This window comes from Ornithorhynchus anatinus, chromosome 2 (assembly GCF_004115215.2).
Source record: "Ornithorhynchus anatinus isolate Pmale09 chromosome 2, mOrnAna1.pri.v4, whole genome shotgun sequence".
Lineage (NCBI taxonomy): Eukaryota > Metazoa > Chordata > Mammalia > Monotremata > Ornithorhynchidae > Ornithorhynchus > Ornithorhynchus anatinus.
This window is the reverse complement of record NC_041729.1, coordinates 145,520,460-145,548,037: the sequence shown is the minus strand read 5'-3', so window position 1 is coordinate 145,548,037 and position 27,578 is coordinate 145,520,460. Positions and strand designations below refer to the sequence as shown.

The 27,578-nt window shown below is 46.2% G+C and overlaps 1 protein-coding gene across 2 annotated transcripts in view; it reads right to left on the bottom strand.

Annotated features, from left to right (window-relative positions):
• Window positions 1–27,578, bottom strand: part of FGD4 (FYVE, RhoGEF and PH domain containing 4) — a 189,341-nt gene that overhangs the window by 57,909 nt on the left and 103,854 nt on the right. Inside the window, exons 1-3 of one of the 2 annotated variants that reach the window (XM_029058199.2) lie at window positions 25,289–25,476; window positions 20,690–20,873; window positions 8,002–8,491 (exon numbers count right to left, since the gene is read on the bottom strand). In XM_029058199.2, the coding sequence (XP_028914032.1) occupies window positions 8,002–8,491; window positions 20,690–20,781 (582 nt within the window). In that variant the 5' untranslated portion in view covers window positions 20,782–20,873; window positions 25,289–25,476. Of the gene's footprint in view, window positions 1–8,001; window positions 8,492–20,689; window positions 20,874–25,288; window positions 25,477–27,578 lie in introns of those variants that run through there. The other variant, XM_039911230.1, reaches the window with a different exon arrangement.

Here is a 27,578-nt window from a genome sequence, read left to right as displayed (position 1 = left end):
TACCAAGGGGATTCAAATTCGGATCTCTGGATTCAGTCCAGAGTGCTGATCATCACAAGAAACTGCCCCTCTGCCCCGTCCACACCACGGCTGGGGAATCCTGGGCCTACCCCCAGCATGATCTGTGCCCACGGGGCGGGTGAGGACAGCGGCCGTTCTGCCTTCTTAGCCACTCTCCAACCTCCCCCAGAGCAAAACTTCTGCTATTTGCAAGCCTCCTGTCTTTGCACATGCCTCAGATCCACCCCTCCCCTTTCACACCCTCTCCCCACACCCACACACACCCGAGAGGAGCCCCCACGCCTGCCTCGGAGGTTCTAATTCTGGCTCCACCATTTGCCTGGTGTGTGACCTTGGGCAAGTCACTTCCCTTCTCCATGCCTCAATTACCTCATCTGCAAAATGGAGATTAAGACTGTGAGTCCCCCGTGGGACAGGGAGTGTGTCCAACCTGATTAGCTTGTATCTACCCCAGCGTTTAGTAGAGTGCTCGACGCTGAGTAAATGCTTAACAAATACCATAAAAAAAACCCAAAATGCTGAATAAACTGACATTCATTCAATCGTATTTATTGTATTTTCTGGCACCTGCTTCCCCCTGCGCCATCAAGGAGACCCCATTTTATCCTGCTTTTCAATGTCCTGGTGGGAAAGAGAACAGCTTCTGCAGCATGAGGCCTCCTTAATACCTCATGAAAGATGGTGTCTGTGATAGCCACCGCTGTGGCACTGGATACGCCATGGAGTCCGAATCGCCAGGAGCTTGAAATTCTGCTCCTGCAGCCACAGCTCCATACTGATTTTTTTACATTGTTTATTTGATCTTGTCTCTTAGGCGGTTTCCATAATTTATTGGTTCACTCATCCCAAAGTCTTTCTCAAGTCCTCTCCCCCAGAAGCAGTGTGGCCTAGTAGACAGAGCATGGGCCTGGGAGTCAGAAGAACTTGGGTTCTAATACCGGCTCTGCCACTTGTCGGCTGTGTGACCTTGAGCAAGTCACTTCACTTCTCTGTGCTTCAGTTACCTCATCCGTAAAACGGGGAGTGAGACTGTGAAACCCAAGTGGGACAGGGACTGTGCCCAAGCCGATTTGCTTGTATCCACCCCAGTGCTTAGTACAGCACCTGGCACATAGTAACCACTTAACAAATACCATTATTATCATTATCATTATTATTATTATTCTTTTATTCACAGAGTGTGAGCCTTTCAAAGGAGAGAGTCCCTGCCTAATTCCCCAATGCATACTCTTTCTCAGAGCTCAGTACAGAGCTCTGCACACAGTAAATGCTTAATAAACAGCTATCTTACTGCTACAGGCTCTCGTAATATCCCGGCTAGACTACTGTGTCAGCCTTTTCTCTCATCTCCCTTCCTCCTCTCTCTCCCCACTCCAGTCTATTCTTCACTCCGCCGTCCGACATCTTCCTGCAGAAACGCTCTGGGCCTGTCACTCCCCTTCTTAAAAACCTCCAGTGGTTGCCTGTCAACCTTCACACAAAACAAAAACTCCTCACTCTAGGCTTCAAGGCTCTCCATCACCTCGCCCCTTCCTACCTCTCCTCCCTTCTCTCTTTCTACTGCCCATCCCGCATGCTCCGCTCCGCCGCCCACCTCCTCACCGTCCCCCGTTTTCGCCTATCCGGCCGTCGACCCCTGGGCCATGTCCTCCCATGGTCCCGGAACGCCCTTCCTTCTCACCTCTGCCAAACTAATTCTCTTCCCCTTTTCAAAACCCTATTGACAGCTCACCTCCTCCAAGAGTCCTTCCCATACTGAGCTCCCCTTTTCCCTCTGCTCCCTCTACCGCCCCCCTTCACCTCTCCGCAGCTAAACCCTCTTCTTCCCCCTTTCCCTCTGCTCCTCCCCCTCTCCCGTCCCACCCCCTCGGCACTGTACTCGTCCGCTCAACTGTATATATCTTCATCACCCCATTTATTCTGTCAGTGAGATGTACATCATCTTGATTCTATTTATTTGCTATTGTTTTAATGAGATGTTCTTCCCCTCGATTCTATTTACTGCCATTGTTCTCGTCTGTCCGTCTCCCCCGATTAGACCGTAAGCCCGTCAAAGGGCAGGGACTGTCTCTATCTGTTACCGATTTGTACATTCCAAGCGCTTAGTACAGTGCTGTGCACATAGTAAGCGCTCAATAAATACTATTGAATTAATGAATGAATTAATACCATTACATCTATTACTAATAATATTCGATTCCCACTTTCAGCTGCGATACTGCACTGTCTGAGGAAAACATTTCATCTGCCCTCTTTGCTTTTGACTTCCCCCATTTCAGCTCTTTGTACAACAGTTGTTCGGATACCCCGTTGTCTATCATTCCCCTCTCACATCCCATACTCTGCTGCTCAGTTAAGGTGAACAACGCTTCAATGCTAGGGGATTGCCTAGATTCCAGAACTTCAATGTTTGTGATCTCTGCTTCCCTTGTGAAAATGAGAACTGCTCATTGGTGACACCGTGGTCACCCGGAAGCATCAGCTCAATGAGATAAAAATAATAATAATTATGGTATTCGTTAAGCGCTTACTATGTGCTTAGCTAGGAGATCTTATAGAGCCGATCCGAGAAGCCTCTAGTTACTATCTTCCTGGTGATTGCCTCTGAACCAGAAAGCTCATTGTGTGCAGGGAATGTGACTACCCACTCTGTTGGATTGTACTCTCCCAAAGGCTTAGTAATTAATTAATGATGGCATTTAAGCGATTATGTGCCAGCACTGTTCTAAGCACTGGGGTAGATTCAAGGTAATTAGGTTGTCCCTCGTGGGGCTCACAGTCCCCATTTTACAGATGAGGTAACTGAGGTGCAGAGAAGTTAAGTGACTTGCCCAAAGTCACACAGTTGATAAGTGGCAGAGCCAGGATTAGAACTCGTGACCTCTGACTCCTAAGACCATGCTCTTCCACTCTGCACATGATAAGCGCTCAATAAATGCAAAAAAAGAAGCAGCGTGGCTCAGTGGAAAAGAGCACGGGCTTTGGAGTCAGAGGTCATGGGTTCGAACCCCGGCTCTGCCACTTGTCAGCTGTGTGACTTTGGGCAAGTCACTTCACTTCTCTGTGCCTCAGTTACCTCATCTGTAAAATGGGGATTAAGACTGTGAGCCCCACATGGGACAACCTGATTCCCCTGTGTCTACCCCAGCGCTTAGAACAGTGCTCGGCACATAGTAAGCGCTTAACAAATACCAACATTATTATTAAATACCACGGCTTGATGGATGGAGACCCACGAGCTACCTCAGTTATGACTGCAACCTGATCTTTTGCCTTTCATCTGGAAGATGGTAATGATGGTGGCATTATCATAATAATAGTAATAATCATGGTATTTATTAAGCACTTAGTACGTGCCAAGCCCTGTTCTAAGCGCTAGGGTACATACACGCTAATCAGGTTGTCCCCCATGGGGCTCACCGCGTTAATCCCCATTTTACAGATGACGGAATTGAGGCACAGAAAAATGAAGAGGCTTGCCCAAGGTAACACAGCTGACAAATGGGGGAGCCGCGATTAGAACCCACACCCTCTGACTCCCAAGCCCGGGCTCTTTCCACTAAACCGCACTCTTCTTCTCCAAGGCATCTCGGAGTTCCTGTAGTATTTCATCAATGGTCCATATGCTAAGGAAGAGTTTGTGAAAGTTTGTATCTAGGGTGTACCCTCCATGTTTGAACCCCTCAGCAGTATGGCCTAGTGGGTAGAGCCCGGGCCTGGGAGTCAAAGGTCTTGGGTTCTAATCCTGGCTTCGCCACTTGCCTGCTGTGCGACTTGGGCAAGTCACTTAAATTCTCTGTGCCTCAGTTCCCTCATCTGGAAAATGGGGGTTAAGACGGCAAGCCACACATAGGACAGGGACTGTGTCCAACCCAATTATCTTGTATCTCCCCCAGTGCTTAGAACAGTGTCTGGGACATAGTAAGCACTCAACAAATACCATCATTTTTATCATCGCCTCTGGATGCTCTCCATTATCCATTGCTCAGGCTGCTGTGGTGACTTCTCCCATGGTTGGTCCAATCAGTCAACTATCTGTGGTCAAATTGTACTTTTCAAGCGTTTAGTACAGTGCTCTGCACACAGTAAGCACTCAATAAATACCACTGAATGAAATGAATGCAGAGCACTGTACTAAGCATTTGTGAGTGTAAAATACAACAGAGCTGGTATTCAATAATATTTCATTCATTCAGTCATGTTTAGGGAGCACTTACTGTATGCAGAGCACTGTACTAAGCTAACTTGCATCTATTCCAGTGCTCAGAACAGTGCTTGGCACAAAGTAGGCGCTTAACAAGTACCATTATTATTGAGAAGCAGCGTGACAGTGAAAAGAGCACGGGCTTGGGAGTCAGAGATCGTGGATTCTAATCCCAGCTCTGCCACTTGATTCATTCATTCAATCGTATTTATTGAGCGCCTACTGGGTGTAAAGCACTGTACTAAGCGCTTGGAAAGTACAATTCGGCAACAGATAGAGACGATCCCTACCTGACAGTGGACTCACAGTCTAGAAGGGGGAGACAGACAACACAACCAAACAAGTAGACAGGCATCCATACCATCAAGTCACTTAACTTCTCTGTGCCTCAGTTCCCTCATCTGGAAAATGGGGATTAAGACTGTGAGCCCCACGAGGGATAACCTAATTACCTTGTATCTATCCCAGAGCTTAGAACAGTGCTTGGCACATAGGAAGCGCTTAACAAATACCATCATCATTACTAAGTGCTTGGGAGAGTATAAAATAACAATAAACGGACACATTCCCTGCCCACAGTGAGCTCTGCAAGTCTTCACACACTGGGAGGTGCTCCAAGCCTTGTGGAGCCGTATCCTCACTGGAGGAAGACGGGCCGAGGATGACTTTGCAGTGTTCTTGCCATCTTTGGCGGATTCCCTCTTCATCCGGGATGAGACGGGAGCCATTTTCATTCTTCAGTGGTACCGTGATGGTATTGGACAAGGACATATAAAGTCTTTAGCGAAGTGTCAGAGTTTCTGGTTTTGTGGGGGTCCGCTTAGCCCTGGATCTCTTCTGCTTTGCCATCCTGGTTCTGAGTGAATGTGTTTCTTAATTTGGTTTTCAAGTCATCTCCTTGAGGGCGGGGATTGTGTCTACAAACTCTACCGAACTCTCCCAAGTGCTTCGTACAGTGCTCTGGACAAAGTAAGGTCATTGTGGGCAGGGGATGTGTCTTTTGTTGTTATATTTTACTCATCCAAGAGCTTAGTCTAGTGCTCTGCACCCAGTAATCGCTCAATAAATACAATTGAATGAATGAATGAATGAAAGTGTTCAATAAATACTATTGATTTACGCAGGTTTCTGAAAACCTCGTTTTTACCTGAGTGTAGTAAGTCAATCGTGTTTATTGAGCGCTTCCTGTGTGTAGAGCACTGTATTAAGTGCTTGGGAGAGTACAGTATAATAACAGATCCATTCACTGCCCACAATGAGCTTGCAGTCTAGAGGGAGAGACAAACATTAATAGAAATAAATGACAGATATGGATATAAGTACTGTGGGGCTGGGAAGGGGGATGAATAAGAGAGCAAGTCAGGGTGACGTAGAAGGGAGTGGAAGAAAAAGAAAAGAGGGCAGAGTCGGGGAAGCTCTCTTGAAGGAGATGTGCCTTCAAAAAGGCTTTGAAGTGGGGGGCAGTAAAAAGTCGGCTGTGAGACAGACGAGATTGAGGTACAGTGAGAAGGTTAGCATTAGAGGAGCGAAGTGTGTAAGCTCCTTGAGAGAAGGAATCATGAATACCAACTCTATTATCCTTTTCCAAGCGCTCAGTTCAGTGTCCTGCACAAAGTAGCAGCGTGGCTCAGTGGAAAGAGCCCGGGCTTGGGAGTCAGAGTTCATGTGTTCGAATCCCGGCTCTGCCACTGGTCAGCTGTGTGACTGTGGGCAAGTCACTTCACTTCTCTGTGCCTCAGTTACCTCATCTGTAAAGTTGTTCTTAAACAACTCCAGTGGTTGCCTATCAACCTCCACTCCAAACAAAAACTCCTCACTCTAGGCTTCGAGGCTCTACATCACCTTGCCCCTTCCTACCTCTCCTCCCTTCTCTCTTTCCACCGCCCACCCCGCACGCTCCGCTCCTCCGCCGCCCACCTCCTCGCCGTCCCTCGGTCTCGCTCATCCCGCCATCGACCCCCGGGCCGTGTCCTCCCACGGTCCCGGAATGCCCTCCCTCCTCACCTCCGCCAAACCGATTCTCTTCCCCTCTTCAAAACCTTACTTAAAACTCACCTCCTCCCAGAGACCTTCCCAGACCGAGCTCCTCTTCTCCCTCTACTCCCTCTGCCACTCCCCCTTCACCTCTCCGCAGCTAAACCCTCTTCTCCCCCTTTCCCTCTGCTCCTCCCCCTCTCCCTTCCCATCCCCTCGGCACTGTACTCGTCCGCTCAACTGTATATATTTCCATTACCCTATTAATTTTGTTAATGAATTGTACCTCACCTCGATTCTATTTAGTTGCCATTGTTTTTACGAGATGTTCTTCCCCTTGACTCTATTTATCGCCATCGTTCTCATCTGTCCGTCTCCCCCGATTAGACCGTAAGCCCGTCAAACGGCAGGGACTGTCTCTATCTGTTGCCGACTTGTTCATTCCAAGCGCTTAGTACAGTGCTCTGCACATAGTAAGAGCTCAATAAATACTATTAAATGAATGAATGAATAAAATGGGGATTGACTGTGAGCCTCACGTGGGACAACCTGATTTCCCTGTGTTTACCCCAGCGCTTAGAACAGTGCTCTGCACATAGTAAGCGCTTAACAAATACCAACATTATTATTATTATTATTATTATTAAAGTAAGTGCTCAATAAACACCACTGATTTAAGCAGGTTTCTGAAAGCCTCGCTTTTGCCTGAGTGTAAGCTCCCTGAGAGAAGAGATCATGTATACTAACTGTACTGTCCTTTGCCAGGAACTTAGTACAGTGTTCTGCACAAAGTAAGCGCTCAATAAGTACCGCTGATTGGTACAGGTTTCTGAAAGCTTGGCTTTTGTCTGAGTGTAAGCTCCTTGAGAATAGGGATCATGCATACCAACTTTATTGTACTTTCCCAAGTGCTTAGTACAGTGTGCTGCACCAAGTAAGTACTCAGTAAATTACACTGATTGATTCTCCGGTAGGCCACAGGATGCTACTGTTTGCAGCTAATGTTTCTCAGTGAGTAGGCCTTTTTAAAAATTTTGTATGGTATTTAAGTGCTTATTATATGCCCAGGCACTGTAGTAAGAGCTGGAGCAGAAACTAGATAATCAGGTTGGACTCAGTATTTGTCCCACAAGCGGCTCACAGTCTTAATCCCCATTTTACAGATTAGGGAAATGAGGCAAAGAGAAATTATGTTGCTTGCCCAAGGTCATACAGCAGGAAAGCGGCAGGGCCGGGATTAGAATCCAGGTCCTCCGACTCCCAGGCCCGTGCTCTTTCTGCTAGGCCAAGTTGCTTCTCTAAAATCGCACCCCAAGTCATACATACCCACCTGCAAACTCCAGCCCCGATGCACTTATTTATACCCAACATGAGCTGTAGAAATTAAAGTATTCTTTGGGGATGATGTACTCCATCATTACTGCCATGGGGTCTAAGAAAAGCGTGGTCTAGTGGATAGAACATGGGCCTGGGAATCAAAAGGTCTTGAGTTCTAATCCTAGGCCCACCACTTGCCTGCTATGTGACCATGGGCGGGTCACTTCACTTCTCTGAGCCTCGGTTATCTCATCTGTAAAAGGGGGATTGAGACTGTGAGCCCCATGTGGGACAGGTACTGTGTCCAGCCCGATTTGCTTGTATCCACCCCAGCGCTTAATACAGCACCTGGCACATAGTAAGCGCTTAGCAAATACCATAAGTATTATTATTATTACTTAAATTTAAAAAAAAACTGTAACCCTCTGCCCATTACAAGGCAATCACTGCCACTCTCCCACCGACGAGCTTGGGAGCCATTTTACCTTGGCTTCAGCATGCTCATCTTGTCTTTCGAGCTCAATAGGGCTTTCTTCATCCGACTTCTCTTCCAGGGTGGCGACCGATTTGGCGTCATCGCGTTCCAGCGAGGACCCTGGCTCTCCGCTTGAAACCCGGCAACGGTCCTTCGCAGCGTCTCCTCCGCCATCACCTCCGGCAGACGAAGAAGGATCCGTCGAAGTGTCTTCTCTCTCGCCATTGACTAAGTTACTGTCACGGGACAGCTTAGGAGGAGCGCTGGGGTGGAGTGGAGGGAATTTACTCTCCGGGCAATCCTTCGGGTTTTGTGTCACGACGACCACCCCGTTGGCTGTGTGTCTCCGTGCGTCCTGAGGTGGGTGAGGGTGTTTTCCCTGCTTCTGTAGTGAATTCTGGGAAGTGAGTTTGGGCTGAGGTGGTTCTGTCGATCCATGTCTTCCTTGAGCTCGAACAGAAGAGCAGTCTTTCTTCAAATCGACAGAAGCGGGGGATGAGCTGAAAGAGAAAATAAAAAGGCATCATGAAAAATGAGGGCGGGAAACGCCCTAGTGGAATGGAAATGGCTCCTGTTAGAGAAGGATGACTGTCTGAAATTCCCTACTGAAAACTTTTTTTAAATTCAATCTTGGAAGCTGCGAGGCTAGATCTCTCTCTACCCTAATCCCTTTGTCCCCTGAGACCCTATTTATGTTTTAAAAAATCTCATGGGATTACCGGCAGTTTTTTTAAAAAAACTTCTGCACCAATTTGGCAGACTGTGAACCCATGTCTCGATAATGAAGGCCACTGTCAGGACAGACCTGAAAGAATGAAAAGTTGTGAGCAAGGCCAAAGAGAATGACCAAGTTGACTCTTCTTCAAAAGGGGCCATTTAGTAAACTCTGGTACAAGTTAATCCGGGGGCCAAATTGACATAATTTAACCATTCTTTCTGACGGAACTGATGAACGAATGTGAGTCGAACCATAAACGACAACTAGGCCAGACCGCTGAAGATGTGTCCAAAGAAATGTCCGTTTTGGGCAGGGAATGTTGTCTGCTTACTGTAGCTTACTCTCCCAAGCGCTTAATACAGTGCTCTGCACACAGTAAGCGCTCAATAAAAACAACTGAATGAATGAAATGTCATATACAGAAAAAGCACAGTTGAGTAAAGAGTAAAGTAAAAGGTGGAAAAGAGACATGGCTAGTCCCTGTCATGGAATCTCTTGATGAGATCATTCATTCAATATTCAATAGTATTTACTGAGCGCTTACTATGTGCACAGCACTGTACTAAGCACTTGGAATTTACAATTTGGTAACAGATAGAGACTATCCCTGCTCAATAAAGGGCTCACAGTCTAAACGATGGCCGGTGAGCCCGGGGAAAGAGACTTTACGACCGAGAACCTCCAAGAGGGGATTGATTTTACTACTAGTGGTTGATTCAGCTCCACTCACAAACTCTCTCTTTCTTGCCAGTGGTGTTATCAATCAATCAAACAACGAATCAATCAATTCTATTTACTGAGTGCTTACAATGTGCACAGCACTGAACTAATCGCTTGGGAGAGTACAATACAACAGAGTTGGTAGACTCATTCCCTAGACTGGAGGCTCCTTCTGGTCGGGTAATGGATCTGTTTATTGTTCTTTTGTAGTCTCCCAAGAGCTTAGTAGAGTGCTCTGCACACAGCAAACGTTTGATAAATACAACTGAATGAATGAAAGGCTGAGAGTCTAAATGGGAGACAGGCACTAATATAAATGAATGAATTACATATATGTACCCGAGTGCTGTGGGCCTGATGGAGGGCGATGAATAAAGGGAGCAAATCCAAGGGCCAGGGGGACGCAGAAGGGAGTGGGAGAAGAGGAAATGAGGGCTTGGTCAGGGAAAGCCTCTGGGAGGACATGGGCCTTCATTATTATTAATAATAATAATGGTATTTGTTAAGCGCTACGTGCCAAGCACTATTCTAAGTGCTGGACTTTGAAGCGGGGGAGAGGAATTGTCTCTCGGATATGAAGAGGGAGGGTGTTCTAAACCAGAGGCAGGACGAGCAAGACAGGTCTGCGGCCAGGTAGATGAAACTGCGGTATGGTGAGAAGATTAGCATTCGAGGAGTGCAGTGTTTGAGGTGGGGTGTAGCAGGAGGGCTGGCCTCCCACCGGGGCAGGCAAAACAACCGGTCAGTCAGTCTATCCTATTTATTGAGCGCTTACTGTGTGCTGAGCACTGTAATAATAATAATAAACAGGCACATTCACTGCCCACCATGAGCTTACAGTCTAGCAAGGGAGGTATTTCATAATGTTGGTATTTGTTAAGCGCTTACTATGTGCAGAGCACTGTTCTAAGCGCTGGGGTAGATGCAGGGTAATCAGGTTGTCCCACGTGAGGCTCACAGTTAATCCCCATTTTACAGATGAGGTAACAGGCACAGAGAAGTTAAGTGACTTGCCCACAGTCACACAGCTGACAAGTGGCAGAGCCGGGAGTCGAACCCATGACCTCTGACTCCGCAGCCCAGGCTCTTTCCACTGAGCCACGCTGCTTCCTCAAGGACCTCCAGTGGTTGCCCATCCACCTCCGCACCAAACAGAAACTCTTCACCCTTGGCTAAGTGCTTACTATGTGCCAGGCACTGTACTAAGCACTGGGCTAGATTCAAGTTCATCAGGTTGGACCCAGTCCCTGTCCCTCATGGGGCTCACAGTCTTAATCCCCATTTTTACAGATGAGGGAACCGAGGCCCGGAGAAGTGAAGTGCCTTGCCTAAGGTCACACAGAAGGAACGAGAAGAAGCCAGAATCAGAACCCAGGTCCTTCTGACTCCCAGGCCTGGACTCTAGCCACTAGGCCACGCTGCTTCTCCACTGAGGAGGTGGGCAGGGGTGCGCTCATTACGAAGGACACAGGAGATTATTATAGCGCACAAACCATTTACAGCCAAAGTGACCACAGGACAGTGCCAAATAATGTCTTGTTGTCCCCATCACCCAGCAGGCAGTTGCCTTGGTAACCCCTGTCATCTCAACTGCCCACATTAGCCAGTCGTCTTCAGAATTCCTGCTGCCCCTATGTGGTTCTTCGGGCACTAACCAGGCTTGGGAGTCAGAAAGACCTGGGTTCTAAACCCGCTTCTGGCATTTGTATGCTGCATTACCTTGGCCAAGTCACTTCACTTCTCGGCAGCCTCAGCTCCCTCATCTGTAAATTGGGGACTAAGACTGTGAGCCTCGTGTGGGACAGGGACTGTCTCCGACCGGAGTAGTTTGTAAAATAAAGAAACTGTGGTATATGTTAAGCGCTTACTATGTGCAAAGCACTGTTCTAAGCACTGGGGGAATACAAGGTGATCAGGTTGTCCTACATGGGGCTCACGGTTTTAATCCCCATTTGACAGATGAGGTAATAATGTTGGTATTTGTTAAGCGCTTACTATGTGCAGAGCACTGTTCTAAGCACTGGGGTAGATACAGGGTAATCAGGTTGTCCCACGTGAGGCTCACAGTTAATCCCCATTTTACAGATGCGGTAACTGAGGCACAGAGAAGTGAAGTGACATGCCCACAGTCACACAGCTGACAAGTGGCAGAGCCGGGAGTCAAACCCATGACCTCTGACTCCGAAGCCCGGGCTCTTTCCACTGAGCCACGCTGCTTCCCCTAGGTAACTGAGGTACAGAGAAGTCAAGTGACTTGCCCAAGGTCACACAGCTGACTAGCGGCAGAGCCGGGATTAGAACCCGTGACCTCTGACTCCCAAGCCCACGCTCTTTCCACTGAGCCACGCTGCTTCTTGTATCTACCCCGCTCTCAGAACAGTGCTTGACACATAGTAAGCGCTTAGCAAATACCATCATTATTGTTGATGGTGGCAGAGCCCCAGCAGGAAGAACCGGGATTTGAACCCAGGTCTTCCTGACGATCAGAGAAGTGGTTTTTCCACTGGCCCGGCAGCAGGGATCAAGTTAAGAGCAAAAACACTCTTCAGCTGTATTAGTCCCACCTTTTAACACAGAAGGAGATGTGGATGGCAGATGGCTTTGAAACGACAGACTCAGATCAATACCGGAGAAACAAGGAAATGAACAAAAGCACACGGCTGATCTGTACAAACCACCCTTGGGACAGAAGTTTGGCAAACCAAGCTAGAACAGAGGAAGGAACAGTGGGGAGGCACTTTAAAAGCGGATGCATGTAAATCAACAGGGCCGGGTGAAATGCATCCTAAAATACTTTGGTGATTGACTCATGTCGTTGCAAGGAAGCAGCGTGGCGTAGTCGACAGAACACGGGCTTGGGAGTCGGAAGGTCCTGGGTTCTAATCCGGGCTCTTCCACTCGTCTGATGCGTGACCTTGGGCAAGCCACTTTACTTCTCGGGGCCTCAGTTTCCGCCTCTGTAAAATGGGCCTTGAGACCGTGAGCCCCATAGGGGACAGGGAATGTATCCAACATGATTTGCTTGTAATAATAATAATGTTGGTATTTGTTAAGCGCTTACTATGTGCAGAGCACTGTTCTGAGCGCTGGGGCAGATACAGGGTAATCAGTTTGTCCTACGTGAGGCTCACAGATAATCCCCATTTTACAGATGAGGTAACTGAGGCACGGAGAAGTTAGGTGACCCAGGGCTTAGGTCAGTACCTGGTACAGAGCAAACACTTAACAAATACCATTATTATTATTCTTATTACAACAGAAGTCCCAGCTATTATTTTTGTGAACTTGTGGAGGACCGGAGATAATCCTGAGGATTGGAAACCAAAACAAGAACAGAAAGACCTGTTAATAATAGGTCAGCCGGTTTGGGAAGAAGCAAATTATCAAGCACCAAATCTGCACCCATATAGAACATCGCAATCAATTCATCAATAGTATTTATCGAGCATAAGTGCATCGTGGTCACGGAACAAGTCTAAAAACTCTGTTATATTGCGGTCTCTCAAGTGCTTACCACAATGTTCTACACACAGTAAGCACTCAATTAATACCATTGATTGATTGAGTACTTATTGGGTGCAGAGCACTGTTTTAAGTGCTTAGAAAGTACAATTCAGCAATAAAGAGAGACAATTCCTGCCCACTCTGGGCTTACAGTCTAGAAGGGAGAGACAGACATCAAAACGAGTAAACATTCATTCATTCATTCATTCATTCAACAGAATTTATTGAGCGCTTACTCTGTGCAGAGCACTGTACTAAGCGCTTGGAATGTAGAAATCGGCAACAGATAGAGACAGTCCCTGCCCATTAATGGGCTTACAGTCTAATTGAGAACAATCTCCAATGAACGTGCCCTAACCCCATACGGACAACTTTTACCGTCTATATGCGATTGAAATTTCTAGAGCTTGAACAGAATAATAATAATAATAATAATGTCGGTATTTGTTAAGCGCTTACTATGTGTTCTAAGCGCTGGGGTAGATACAGGGTCATCAAGTTGTTCCACGTGAGGCTCACATTTCAGCCCCATTTGACAGAGGAGGGAACTGAGGCCCAGAGAAGTGAAGTGACTTGCCCACAGTCGCACAGCATCAATGTAAATAAGTAGAATTATAGATATGTATAAAAACAAATGCTACGGGGCAGGGAGAGGGGGTAGAGCAAAGGGAGCGAGTCGGGGTGATGTGGAGGGGAGGGGCAGCTGAGGAAAAGGGGATCTTAGTCTGGGAAGTCGTCTTGGAGGAGGTGTGCCTTCTGTAGGGCTTTGAAGGGAGGAAGAGTGATTGTTTGGTGGATTTGAGGAAGGGGGGTGTTCCAGGCCAGAGGGAGGACGTGGGCCAGGATCGACGGCGAGATGGAGGCACAGTGAGGAGGTGTGCGACACCAGAGGAGCAGAGTGTGTGGGCTGGGAGGGAGGAGAGAAGGGAAGGGAGGTAAGAAGGGGCAAGATTAAGCGTTTACTATATGTCAGGCACTGTTCTAAGCACTGGGGCAGATACAAGTTAATCAGGTTGGACTTGGTCCCTGTCCCACATGGGGCGCACCGTCTAAGAAGGAGAGGGAACAGGTATTTAATCTCCATTTTACATTGAGGAAACTGAGGCACAGAGAGTGCCTTATATTGTACTCTCCCAAGCACTTGGGACAATGCTCTGCACACAGTAGTGTTCAGTAAATACCATTGATTGATGATTGCCTTGCCCAAGGTCACACAGCAGACCACCGACAGAGCCGGCATTAGAACTCAGGTCCTCTTACTCCCAGGCCTGTGCTCTATCCAGTAGGCCACGCTCCTTCTCCCGCAATACTCTGTGCTCATCAGACTTTTAATAGAAGCAACATGGCTTAGTGAATAGAGCACAGGCCTGGGAGTCAGAAGGACCTGGGTTCAAAGGCAGCTCCACTCCATATCTGCTGTGTGACCTTGGGCAAGTCACTTCACTTCTGTGGGCCTCAGTTACCTCATCTGGAAAATGGGTTAAGAGTGTGAGTGTGGGACAGGGGCTGTGTCCAACCTGATTAACTTACCCCAGCGCTTAGAACAGTAAGTGCTTAACAAGTACCATAATTATTCTTACTATTTACTATTATTATACAGAAGCAGCATGGCACGGTGGCTAGAGCCCAGGCCTGGGAGTCAGAAGGTCTTGGGTTCTAATTCCGGCTCCCCCGCTTGTCTGCTGGGTGATCCTGGGCAAGTCACTTCACTTTTCTGGGCCTCAGTTACTTCGTCTGTAAAAGGGGGATTAAGACTGCGAGCCCCATGTGGGACAACCTGATTACCTTGTACCTACCCCAGTACTTAGAACAGTGCTTGGCACATAATGAGCACTTCAACAGATGCCACTGTTGTTATTATTATTTCAATACCGGTCCCCGGGTTTTACAAAGGGTGCTGGGAAAGTGGAGGAGGTTCAGACAAGAGGGGTCAAAACGATTAGAGATGGAAATTCGAGTATATTGGGTGGAAGAACTAGGGTGTCGAGTCCAGAGAAGAGAAATCCAAGAGTGTTTCAATAACCGTTTTCAAACATCTGAGGGTTTTGAAAGGAAGAAGGACGAACAGTTTCCTCCACATCTGCCGAGAACTGCATGGGAGGGAAGGGGCTGAAATGAAAACAGCGGAGATTTCCTTTGGGCACGGGAAGAACCTCCGGGCCGAGAGGGTGATCAAATGCCAGAATAGGCTTCCGAGGGAAGTTTTGGAGCCTCCGTCCCCGGGGGGATCTGGAAGGTTGGAACAGAAACCCATCTGTCCTGCATGGTTTAGTCATCTCCCTGTTCTGAGGGCGGGCCTCTGGATCGGATAATGTCCCGGGGTTCCAGGCGGTGCTCCGCTTTTATGCCTTCTGAATTGCTACATGAACCTTTTCCATGGGCTAGAAAAGCTGATTTATTGCCACGACATGGGAAGCTCTATCTCAGTACAAAGGCCTCAGTTATAAAAGGCTAAAATCCCCTTGTGGATTCTAAGATTCATCTCCCAGTTTGCCACCTGACCATAAATAAGGGTAAAGCCTTTTCTCCCGAGGTGACTCTGAAGAGCAGGGTGGTGGGGATTTATGGAGCTAAAGCGGACCAGCCTCTATCTCTTGGAACAAGCCCATGCCTGGCCTCTGTTTCCAGAGTGGAAAGTCAGTGCTCCCAGCTGACTTCCAAGCACTCACTAGCCAGTTACGATTGGATGCGGCGTGGACTAGTGGATAAAGCAGGGGCTCGGGACTCAGGGGACCTGGGTTCTAATCCCGACTCCGCCATTTGCCTGCCGTGTGACCTCGGACAAGTCACGTAGCTTCTCTGTACTTCAATTTTCTCATCTGGAAGATGGGGATGGGGAAGCAAGCGTGGGTTAGTGGACGGAGCACGGGCCTTGGAGTCAGAAGGACCTGAGTTTGAATTTGGACTCTGCCACTTGTCTGCTGGGTGACTTTGGCCAAGTCACTTCACTTCCCTGTGGCTCAGTTACCTCATGTGTAAAATGGAAATTAAGGCCGTGAGTCCTATGTGGGATAGGGGCTGTGACCAACCCAATTTGCTTGTGTCCAGCCCAGCACTTAGTGCAGTGCCTGGCACATAGTAATCACTTAACTTGTCAGCTGTGTGACTGTGGGCAAGTCACTTAACTTCTCTGTGCCTCAGTTCCCTCATCTGTAAAATGGGGATTAACTGTGAGTCTCATGTGGGACAACCTTTCATTCATTCATTCAATAGTATTGATTGAGCGCTTACTATGTGCAGAGCACTGTACTAAGTGCTTGGAATGAACAACTTAATTACCCTGTGTCTACCCCAGCGCTTTGAACAGTGCTCTGCACATAGTAAGCGCTTAACAAATACCAACGTTATTATTATTATTATTAACAAACACCATTCATTCATTCGATCATACTTATTGAGCGCTAACTGTGTGCAGAGCACTGTATAAAGCGCTTAGAAAGCACAATTCAGCAACAAAGAGAGACAATCCCTACCCACAACGGGCTCACAGTCCAGAAATGGACTCACAGTCTAGAATTCTTATCATCATCATCATTATTATTATTATTACTATATGCCTTAAACAGTAACAAGGAGACAGGGACTGTATCTGACTTGATTAACTTGAATCTACCCCAACGCTTAGTACAGTCCTGGGCACGCAGACTGTAGACTGCAAGCCTGTTGTCGGCTGGGAACATGTCTACCAACTCTGTTATGTTGTACTCTTCCAAGTACTTAGTACAGCGTACTGCACACAGTTAGCACTCAGCACATACCATCGATTCCTTGATAGTAAGATGTTAATGCCACAATTATCATCATTGCTGTAATTATCTTTATAATAATGATTATTAACAGGGCCGGTGGACTTGCCCAGATCCTTGCAGAGAAGCAGAATGGCGTAATGGATAGAGCATGGGCTTGGAAGTCAGAAGGTCATGGGTTCTAATCCCGGTGCCACTTGTCTGCTGGGTGACCCTGGGCAAGTCAGTTCACTTCTTTGTGCCTCAGTGCCCTCATCTGTAAAATGGGGATGGAGACTGTGAGCCCCACGTGGGGCAAGGACTGTGTCCAACCTAATTTGCTTGGATCCCCCAGGGCTTAGTACAGTGCCTAGCACATAGTAAGCGCTTAAGAAATACCACAATTATTATCATTATTATTAAAGGAATTTTTTCAAGCTCCTGTGATCTTCTAAACATATGCCAGTTGGAAAGCTCAGAAACAGGTGGCAATAAGAAGCATCCATCTCCCGTCTCTCCGCGGTGCTATGGAAACCGCCCCTCACCAACCTCATCCCACACTCATCTACCCACGGGGCACCGCTTTTTAAAGAAGTCCATGTAGCTAGGCAAGAGTCTATTGCCAAATCTGCACCAAAATGAAAATGCATAGGCAGCATGGTCTAGTGGATAGAGCACAGGCCTGGGAGTCAGAGGACCTGGGTTCTAATCCCAGCTCTGCCACGTGTCTGCTGTGTGACCTTGGGCATATCACTTCACTGGGCCTCAGTTACCTAATCTGTAAAATGGGGACTGAGACTGTGAGCATCACGTGGGATAGGGACTGTGTCCGACCTGATTTGCTTGTATCCACCACAGAGCTTAGTACAGTGCCTAGCACATAGTAAGCGCTTAACAAAACGCGCTTAACAGAAACGCTCTGGGCATGTCACTCCCCTTCTTAAAAATCTCCAGTAGTTGCCTATCGACCTCCGCACGAAACAAAAACTTCTCACTCTAGGCTTCAAGGCTTTCCATCACCTTGCCCCCTCCTACCTCTCCTCCCTTCTCTCTTTCTACCGCCCACCCCGCACGCTCCGCTCCTCTGCCGCCCACCTCCTCACCATTCCCGGTTCTCGCCCATCCCACCGTCGTCCCCTGGGCCACTTCCTCCCTCTGTCCTGGAATGCCCTCCCTCCTCACCTCTGCCAAACTAATTCTCTTCCCCTCTTCAAAACCCTACTTAGAGCTCACCTCCTCCAAGAGGCCTTCCCACACCGAGCTCCCCTTTTCCCTCTGCTCCCTCTACCCGCCTTCACCTCTCCACAGCTAAACCCTCTTTTCCCCTCTTTCCCTCTGCTCCTCCCCCCTCCCTTCCCCTCCGCACTGTACTCGTCCGTTCAACTGTATATATATTCATCACCCTATTTATTTTGTTAATGAAATGTACATCACCTTGTTTCTATTTATTTGCTATTGTTTTAATGAGATGTTCATCCCCTTGATTTTATTTATTGCTATTGTTTTTGTCTGTCTCCCCCGAACAGACTGTAAGCCCGTCAAAGGGCAGGGACTGTCTCTATCTGTTACCGATTTGTAATAATAATAATAACAATAATGTTGGTATTTGTTAAGCGCTTACTATGTGCCGAGCACTGTTCTAAGCGCTGGGGTAGACATAGGGGAATCAGGTCGTCCCACGTGGGGCTCACAGTCTTAATCCCCATTTTACAGATGAGGGAACTGAGGCACAGAGAAGTTAAGTGACTTGCCCACAGTCACACAGCCGACAAGTGGCAGAGCTGGGATTCGAACTCATGAGCCCTGACTCCAAAGTCCGTGCTCTTTCCACTGAGCCACGCTGCTTCTCCGCATTCCAAGCACTTAGTACAGTGGTCTGCACATAGTAAGCGCTCAATATATACTGTTGAATGAAATGAACAAATAGCACAATTGTCATTATTATTATTGTTATTCTGTTTAGTCTAGTGGAAAAAATAGGTGACAGGGCCCTAGGAGACCAGGATTCTAGTCCTGGCTCTGCCACTGAACAGCTGTGTGACCTTGGGTAAATCACTTCACCTCACTGGGCCTCACCTGTATATATCTATAGTTCCATTTATTTTTATTGATGCTGTTGAGGCCTGTCTACTTGTTTTGTTTTGTCGTCTGCCTGCCCCTTCTAGATTGTGAGCCCACTGCTGGGTAGCGATTGTCTCTATCTGCTGCCAAATTGTACTTTCCAAGCGCTTAGTCCAGTGGTCTGCACACAGTAAGCGCTCAATAAATACGATTGAATGAATGAATCTTCCCCAATTCTTAGAAAAGTGCTCGACATACCTTAAGCACGTAAGCACCACAATTATTATATTAAAGTATGGATAGCATTGATTCTATTGCACTGGGTTTTCCGCAAAACATCAGATCTTATGCTTGAATTAATTATAGTCAGGATAGCTTGGGTCTTATGAATTTAATGCAAAACAACATATTTTAAAGCTACGGCATATAACTGATAGTGTTAGCAGATTTCTGAAAATATTTTCATTCCTTTTCTATAGCAGGAGGCTCGCTTCTAAGCTACTTTTCAATCATCTTCTTTCCTCTTTTCCAAGACGTAATCCAAAATAGATTTTTGAAATCACACAAATGAGCTTAGTAAAACAGAGTAAGATGTAAATAAATAAAATCCCAACACTTGTCTGTATTCAGGACATAATATCTTGAATTGTATGTAACACTTTTTGTTTCCTCATCACTTTCACATTTACCTCATTTAGTCCTCACAATAGCCCTGTGAGGTAGGGAAAGACAGTATTATCTCCATTCTACAGATAATAAAATTGAGGCACAGAAAGGTTAAGTGATCTGTCCAAGGTCACACAGTAGACCAAGGGTAGAATTGAGTGTAGAACCCAGGTCCAGTGACTCATAAATCAGATTATGCGGCATCACTAAAATATGAAAAATCAGAGTAATTTTCATCCTAGGGATGAAAGAGATTTTACTAAGAATTCAAACACACCACCTATATCTGTGACATATACAGGGAGATGCTATTACCATCTTATCAGATGGAAACACAGAAGTGCTGAACAATAATAATAATACTACTAATAATAATGGTATTTGTTAAGTGTTTACGATGTGCCAAGCACTGTTCTAAGTGCTGGGGGAGATACAAGGTAATCAGGTTGTCCCACATGGGGCTCAGTCTTAATGGGGACACTTTGCAGATGAGGGAACTGAGGCACATAGAAGTGAAGTGATTGGCCCAAAAGTCACACAGCTGGCAAACGGCAGAGCCGGCATTAGAACCCAGGACCTCTGACTCCCAAGCTCGTGCTCTTTCCACTAAGCCACACTGCTTCTCATGAAGTGCCTAAATGTAAAGTAGTCAATGAGGGGATTAAGACTGAAGCTAAAATTCTTGACTGCTTATCTGCTGGCCCATTACAATGTCCCCTTTCTCATCCCAAATAATAGGATTTCATAACAATTCACCACAAAAGAAAAATAATAGATTCAACAAATCCTTGAACAATTCCTTCCAGTAATATGATCTTCCAAATCATTAGCATCGAACTAACGAATAAGCAGTTAAATCAACAAAGGACCTTCAAGAAAACTAATCTCATTCTGATCATACTGAATTATGAAATTGTGGAATGAAATGGTTAACAGAAACAAGGGAATAATGAAGTTGAAATTCTAAAATCTGTTCAATTTTAATTACGGAAAGGCTTTCACTCATAGCTTAGCAACTGACACATCATTTTAAACCAATCACAGTATAATGTTTGCAAACTTCAAAAATGTTTCATTCTCCTCCAAAGCACTTCTCCCTACCCATCTTTTAACTAAAACAGATCTCTTTCTCTCTCTCCCCCCTCTTTCTTCCGGGCTGTTAAATTCATTCTTTCAGTAGTTCGACCTCAATTAATTTGGAGATAATACATTTTTATGTATAAATCTATTAATATAACTTTAGATTGCAAAAATTTACGTTCCTTTCACACCCCCCCCCCCAACACTATAAGTTAGCTACTTACCTGCCTCCTTCAAAGCGACTGATGAGATCGGATATCTTACTGGGTTTCTCCTTCGAGACACAGGAGGGAAAGGCAGGTTTAGCTTCCTCCATCCTTGGTTTCACACTCGATAAAGCTTTTTGCCTGGGGGTTTGGTGTTTATTGGATGTCGGTATATTCTGCAGATGTAATGGCTTTGGAGGCACTGTAAAACAAATGAAGAAGAATTGCAGCATTTCACTGACTTGCTTTCAATACTAGCAGTAGTGCTTCCAGTGGCAAAACATGAGAAAGTTTTTGCACATCTCAAAATAGTAGCTGCTCTCATTTGTACTTGACCATGACCAAATGACGCTTAGTATTAAGTTGGAACATTGAATCTGTGTTCCTCTCTAGACCGCGAGCTTTCCCTCTAGGCTGTTAGCCCGTTGTGAGTGGGGAATGTGTCTGTTCCTCATTATATCGTACTCTGCCAAGTGCTTAGTACAGTTCTTTGCACGCGGTAAGCGTTCAATAAATACGATTGATTTCTGCACACAGTAAGCGCTCAATGAATACGACTGAATGAAGTGATGAATAAATGAAGTTTTCAAGCTCTGACATGACTTTGCAGATTCCACTAGATCTCAAAGACAGTAATACAGCAGTTCCTTTCTCAGTCTGGCCCATTTGCTCTTTGTTGAGTTTATCATTAGTGAGATCACCATTTAATAATAATAATAATAATAATGTTAATATTAGTTAAGTGCTTACTATGTGCAGAGCACTGTTCTAAGCGCTGGGGTAGATACAGGGTAATCAGGTTGCCTCACATGAGGCTCACAGTCTTAATCCCCATTTGAAAGATGAGGGAACTGAGGCACAGAGAAGTTAAGTGACTTTCATTCATTCATTCATTCAATAGTATTTATTGAGCGCTTACTATGTGCAGAGCACTGTACTAAGCGCTGGAATGTACAAATCGGTAACAGACAGAGACAGCCCCTGCCCTTTGATGGGCTTACAGTCTAATCGGGGGAGTGACACAGTCACACAGCTGACAAGTGGCGGATCTGGGATTCAAACCTCTGACCTCTGACTCCCAAGCCCGGGCTCTTTCCACTGTGCCACACTGCTTCTATTTGCAAATGATTTTGAAATTGGATTCTAATTCCAGCTCCACAACTTTTCTAGACTTTGAGCTTGTTGCGGGCGGGGAATATTTCTACCAACTCTGTTATATTGTACCCTCCCAAGCGCTTAGTACAGTGTACTGCACACAGAAAGTGCTCAATAAATACGATTGATTGATTGATTGATTGATTGTCTGCTGTGGGACCTTGGGCAAGTAGAGAAGCGATAATAATAATGATTGTAATATTTGTTAACTGCTTACTCTGAGCCAAGCACTGCCCTGAGCACTGGGGAGATACAAGATCATCAGGACCTGCGTGGGCCTTACAGTCTAAATAGGAGGGAGAACAGGGATTGACTCCCCATTTTCAGTAGAGGAAACTGGGGACAGAAAAGTTAAGTGACTTGCCTAAGGTCACAAAGCAGGCAAGTGGTTGAGCTGGATTAGAACCCAGGTCCTCTGGCTCCCAGGTCCGTGTTTTATCCACTAAGCCTTACTGCTTCCCACGGCCTCTTGGAAAAAGCCTGAGAATAAGGTCTGAGCACAGGCCTGAGAATAAGAGGACTTGGGTTTCATCCTGGCTCCGCTAATTGCTGGCTGCGTAACCGTGGGCAAATCACTTAACTTTTCTGTGCCACAGTTTTCCTATTCTCCCTCCTACTTATAATGTGAGTCCCATGTGGGGCAGGAACTGTGTCCAACCAAATCAATTTGTATCTATTCCAAAGTTTAAAACAGTGTTTGACACATAGTAAGCACTTAACAAAGACCATTAACAAAAGTCACTTAACTTCTCAGTGACTTAGTTCCTTCAACTGTAAAATGGGGATTAAATCCTCCTCCCTCAGCCTTGAGCCCCATGTGAGACATGGACAGTGTCCTACCTGATTATCTTGGATCTACCGCAGTGCTTGACACATAGTAAGCATCTAACAAATACCATCATTATCAGTACTATTCAAATGCAGGCCCCATAGGCTTGGCATGTTTGAATAATAATGATGGTATTTGTTTAATAATAATAATGTTGGTATTTGTTAAGCGCTTACTATGTGCAGAGCACTGTTCTAAGCGCTGGGGTAAATACAAGGTAATCAGGTTCTCCCACAGGCTGACGGTCTTAATCTACATTTTACAGATCTGAGGCTCACAGTCTTAATCTACATTTTACAGATGAGGTAACTGAGGCACAGAGAAGTGAAGTGACTTGTCCACACTCACACAGTTAACGAGTGGCAGAGCCGGGATTCAAACCCATGACCTCTGACTCCCAAGCCCGTGCTCTTTCCACTGAGCCACGCTGCTTCTCTGCTACTATGTGCAAAGCACTGCTCTAAGCGCTGGGGAGGATACAAGATGATCAGGTCCCACGTGGGGCTCACAGTCTTAATGCCCATTTTACAGATGAGGTAACTGAGGCACAGAAGTTAAGTGACTTGCCCAAAGTCACACAGCTGACAAATGACGGAGCCGGGATTTGTACCCATGACCTCTGACTCCCCAGCCCGGGCTCCTTCCACTGAGCCAGGCTGCTTCTCCGCTCTGCTTTTAAGGGTCCGGCAAGTTTACCCCATCCACCTCCCTCTTCCCCCAACCTCTTTCTTATTCCCCTTCTTGAGAGTGAGCTAACATTTATCCAGGCAGCAAAAACCAAAGAGCGGAAGACAAAAAGGGAAAAAGGCTTCTCCGCTAGCCCCTCCTCTGACCTCCTGCAGCTCCTCTGACCTTATCATGACTCTTGGGTGCCAGGAGATACTTCGGGGGATGTTTGCATTTAGATAAGGTTATGGGAGAACCACTTAAACAAACCGAACTTCAGACATGTGATTTACAGTTTTTTTTTACTTCCCTTATCTATTTACGCATGAAATTTTACGGTCACAGTCCTCTAGACTTTAAGTTCACTGTGGGCAGAGAAGTGTCTGTTTATTGTTATGTTGTACTCTGTCAAGTGCTCAGGAAGCAGCCTGGCCTAGCAGACAGAACATGGGCCTGGAGTCAGAAGGTCACGGGTTCTAATCCCACTCTGCCATTGGTCTGCTGTGTGATCTTGGCCAAATCACTTCACTTTTCTGGGCCTCTGTTCCTTCACCTGTAAAACAGGGATTAAGACTGTTAGCCCTATGTTGTACAGGGATTGTGTCCAACCCGATTATTTTATATCTACCCAAGCGCTTAGGACAGTGCCTGGCACGTAGTGAGTACTTAATACCATAATTATTATTATTACTACAGTGTTTTACATATAGTAAGCGCTCAATAAATACAACTGAGTGAAGGAACAAGTGAATCACTGAGATGTCAAACCTGTGAGGTACTGGTTTGCTTTTGGTGAGGGACGACATAATTTTCTTTCCAGCACTTTGCTCTCGACTCTGCTACCTACAACCTGGAACTTCTTCCCGCTTCCTATATGTCAGACCCCAGTCATCCCCATCTTCAAAAACTGCTCAAAGACCACCCGCTCCAGGATGTTTTCCTCAACAAACTTCCACCTGCCCGAGTTATTTTATTTACGTAACCACCCTTGGCATTTCTGCATAGATTGCTTTATTCCATTTAGTCTTTTTTTTTTCTGTATTCATTTTTCCCCCAGTTTTGCAGTTACCAATTGAATCTATGTTTTTCCCACACCTCCTACTGTAAGTACTCAATTTTAGCTCCCTGTTTGCATTCCACCACCCACATTAAGATGCAAACTCCCCAAGGGCAGGGAACCATCTATTTTATTTCTGTTTTGTCGGTCTCAGTCCTGAAGTCTCATAATCAAAGTTCCTCCGTCGTTACTGATGGGCGACTCAATCGTCACATTCCCATCCACTTAATTCACTCAATAGATGCAACGAATGAAAGAACCACCTTCAGGGAAATCTCCAGAGTAAAATGGTCCAACTCTAGGAGACAAACAAAAAAAAAATACACACCACCCATTTCTGCAGGGAAGTAACACCATTCATTCAATCATCTTCATTGAGCACTTACTGTGTGCAGAGCACTGTACTAAGTGCTAGGGAGAGTACAATATAATAATAAATGGACACATTCCCTGTCCACAATGAGCTTACAGTCTAGGGAAACTTTGAACCTAAATTCCAGTCATCTACTGCCAGCTATTAATAAGCAACTAGTGCCCTACGGATTTCAGCAGATTGGCTATTATCCTTCGACGACATGATGGGGAAAGGGGAAGGGATCGGACCACACAAATTTGTGAAGCCTTCCATATGTTTGTTGATTTGCATTGAAGTCTGTCCTCCCTACTCACCCCAGACTGTGAACTCGTTGTGGGCAGGGATTGTCACTCTTTATTATTATATTGTACTTTCTCAAGTGCTTAGTACAGTGTTCTGCACACAGTAAGCACTTAATAAACACGATTGAATGACTGAATGTTTTCGGTGGGTCCCTCGGTCACGTTACACATGCAAGCGCCTGGCCCAAAATGTACAATAAAATCAGACATGATGACACCATGGTCTCAGCCACAGAGACTGGGAATCACTGACCTGAAAGATGAGATAAAGAAGAGCAAATACAGTCACAGCTCTCCAGATGCGTTTCAACTTATGTATTTCAGATAGGCTGTTGTTGATTTCGGTGGTGTCCTTCCAACACCGCACGTCTTTTTGGATGGATGCAATGATGGGAGAAATGGTTCCGTACAAGCACACAGCACTGGATCAAGCCACGCGCCAGTCAGTCGTATTTATTGAGCGCTTGCTGTGTGCAGAACACTGTACTGAGCACTTGGGAGAATACAGTAGAACAGTATAACAGACACGCTTCGTACCCACAACAAGTTTACAGTCCTATGTGAGTTTTCTTTTGTGGCAAGGTTCTTCGAGAACGTGACTGCCACCTTCTTGGTGGACACTGTGTGCACGTATGTGTACGTGTGTGTGTGTAATAATAATAAGAGTTGGGGTATTTCTTAAGTGCTTACTATGTTGCCAGGCACTGTACTAAGCGCTGGGGCGGAAACAAGCAAATCGGGTCAGACACAGTCCCTGTCCCACAGGGGGCTCACAGTCTTCATCCCCATTTTCCAGATGAGGGAACTGAGGCCCAGAGAAGTGAAGTGACTTGCCCAAGGTAATACAGGATGCAAGTGGTGGAGCCAGGATTAGAACCCAGGTCCTTTCTGACTCCAAGCCCCATACTCTCTCCACTAGGACATGCCGCTTCTCGTGTGTGTGTGTGTGTGTGTGTGCTTATTCAGTCTGTGTTCTCATCTGTAAAATGGGGATTGAGACTGTGAGCCCCTTGTGCAAAAGGGACCGCCTCCAACCCAATTTGCTCATATCCACCCCAGTGTTTAGTAGAGTTCACGGTACATACTAAGCGCTTAACAAATACCATAATGATAATAATAATTATTATCATTACAAAGCCATAATTGGTTCTCAAACCAAACTCATGGAAAGCTGTGTTCTAGTTACCACTGAGTCAATGGGTATTAATGGATTATTATGAATAATAATATTATGATAATAATAATAATATGATGCTATTGGGGGTTTTCAGCACTAAATCCTGGCTGAAAAAGCTCTCAGAGTCACTGTAAGAGTCCCTGGACCCCAGTCAACCTCTATTTGGCCCTAAAGTTCTTATATTTCTCATTCTCCTACTGCAGAACAACTGCAATCTCCTACTGCATTCTCCTACTGCAGGTCTTGGGGCAATCCTACTCACTGTCTGCCAAATCTCCGCACCCCTCTTTGAGCCACTGCTCTGCAGCTGAATCCCAGGTGTCTCCCCAAAGGCGTAGGGTCACCGGGGACTGGCCTACTCTGCTCTTCCCAGGCTAGCTGGCTGCAGAAAACCCACGGGCAAAACGCTCCTAAGCCTCCAAGTTCCTCAGGTCAGTCATTCATTCATTCAATCATATTTATTGAGTGCTTATAGTGTGTATAGCATTGTACTACACACTTGGGAGAGTAGAATATAAGAATAAACAGACACTTCCCCTGCCCACAATGAGCTCACAGTTTCAGGTGTCTTCCCAGTGCCCAGGGGGGTTCTCCCCTCTCCATTCTCCGGGCAGCCACTAAGATCTGGAATTTGCACCTGAACCTGTAACCTTCAATCACTTACTATTCACCCCAAACTCAGCCCCAAGGCACTCACGTATATAACCATAATTTATTTTACTGTTAGTCTCTCCCCGTAGATTGTAATAATAATGTTGGTATTTGTTAAGCGCTTTCTATGTGCAGAGCACTGTTCTAAGCGCTGGGGGAGATACAGGGGAATCAGGTTGTCCCACGTGAGGCTCACAGTTAATCCCCATTTTACAGATGAGGTAACTGAGGCACAGAGAAGTGAAGTGACTTGCCCACAGTCACACAGCTGACAAGTGGCAGAGCCGGGAGACGAACCCATGACCTCTGACTCCCAAGCCCGGGCTCTTTCCACTGAGCCATGCTGCTTCTAATTGTAAGAATTGTAATTGTAAGGACTGTAAGCTCCTTGTGGCCAGGGAACCAGAAGCAGAGTGGCCTAGTGGCTAGAGCATGGGCCTGGGAGTCAGAAGGACCTGGAGTCTAGTCCCAGCTCTGCCACTTATCTGCTGTGTGACCTCAGGCAAGCCGCTTCACTTCTCTGGGCCTCAGTTAGCTCATCTGGAAAATGGTGATTAGTAACAATAATAATAAGGATGGTATTAAGCGCTTTCTATGTGCCAGGCGCTGTACTAAGTGCTGGGGTGGATATAAGCAAATTAAGTTGAACACAGTCCCTGTCCCGTGTGGGGCTCACAGTCTCAATCCTAATTTTATAGATGAGGTAACTGAGGTC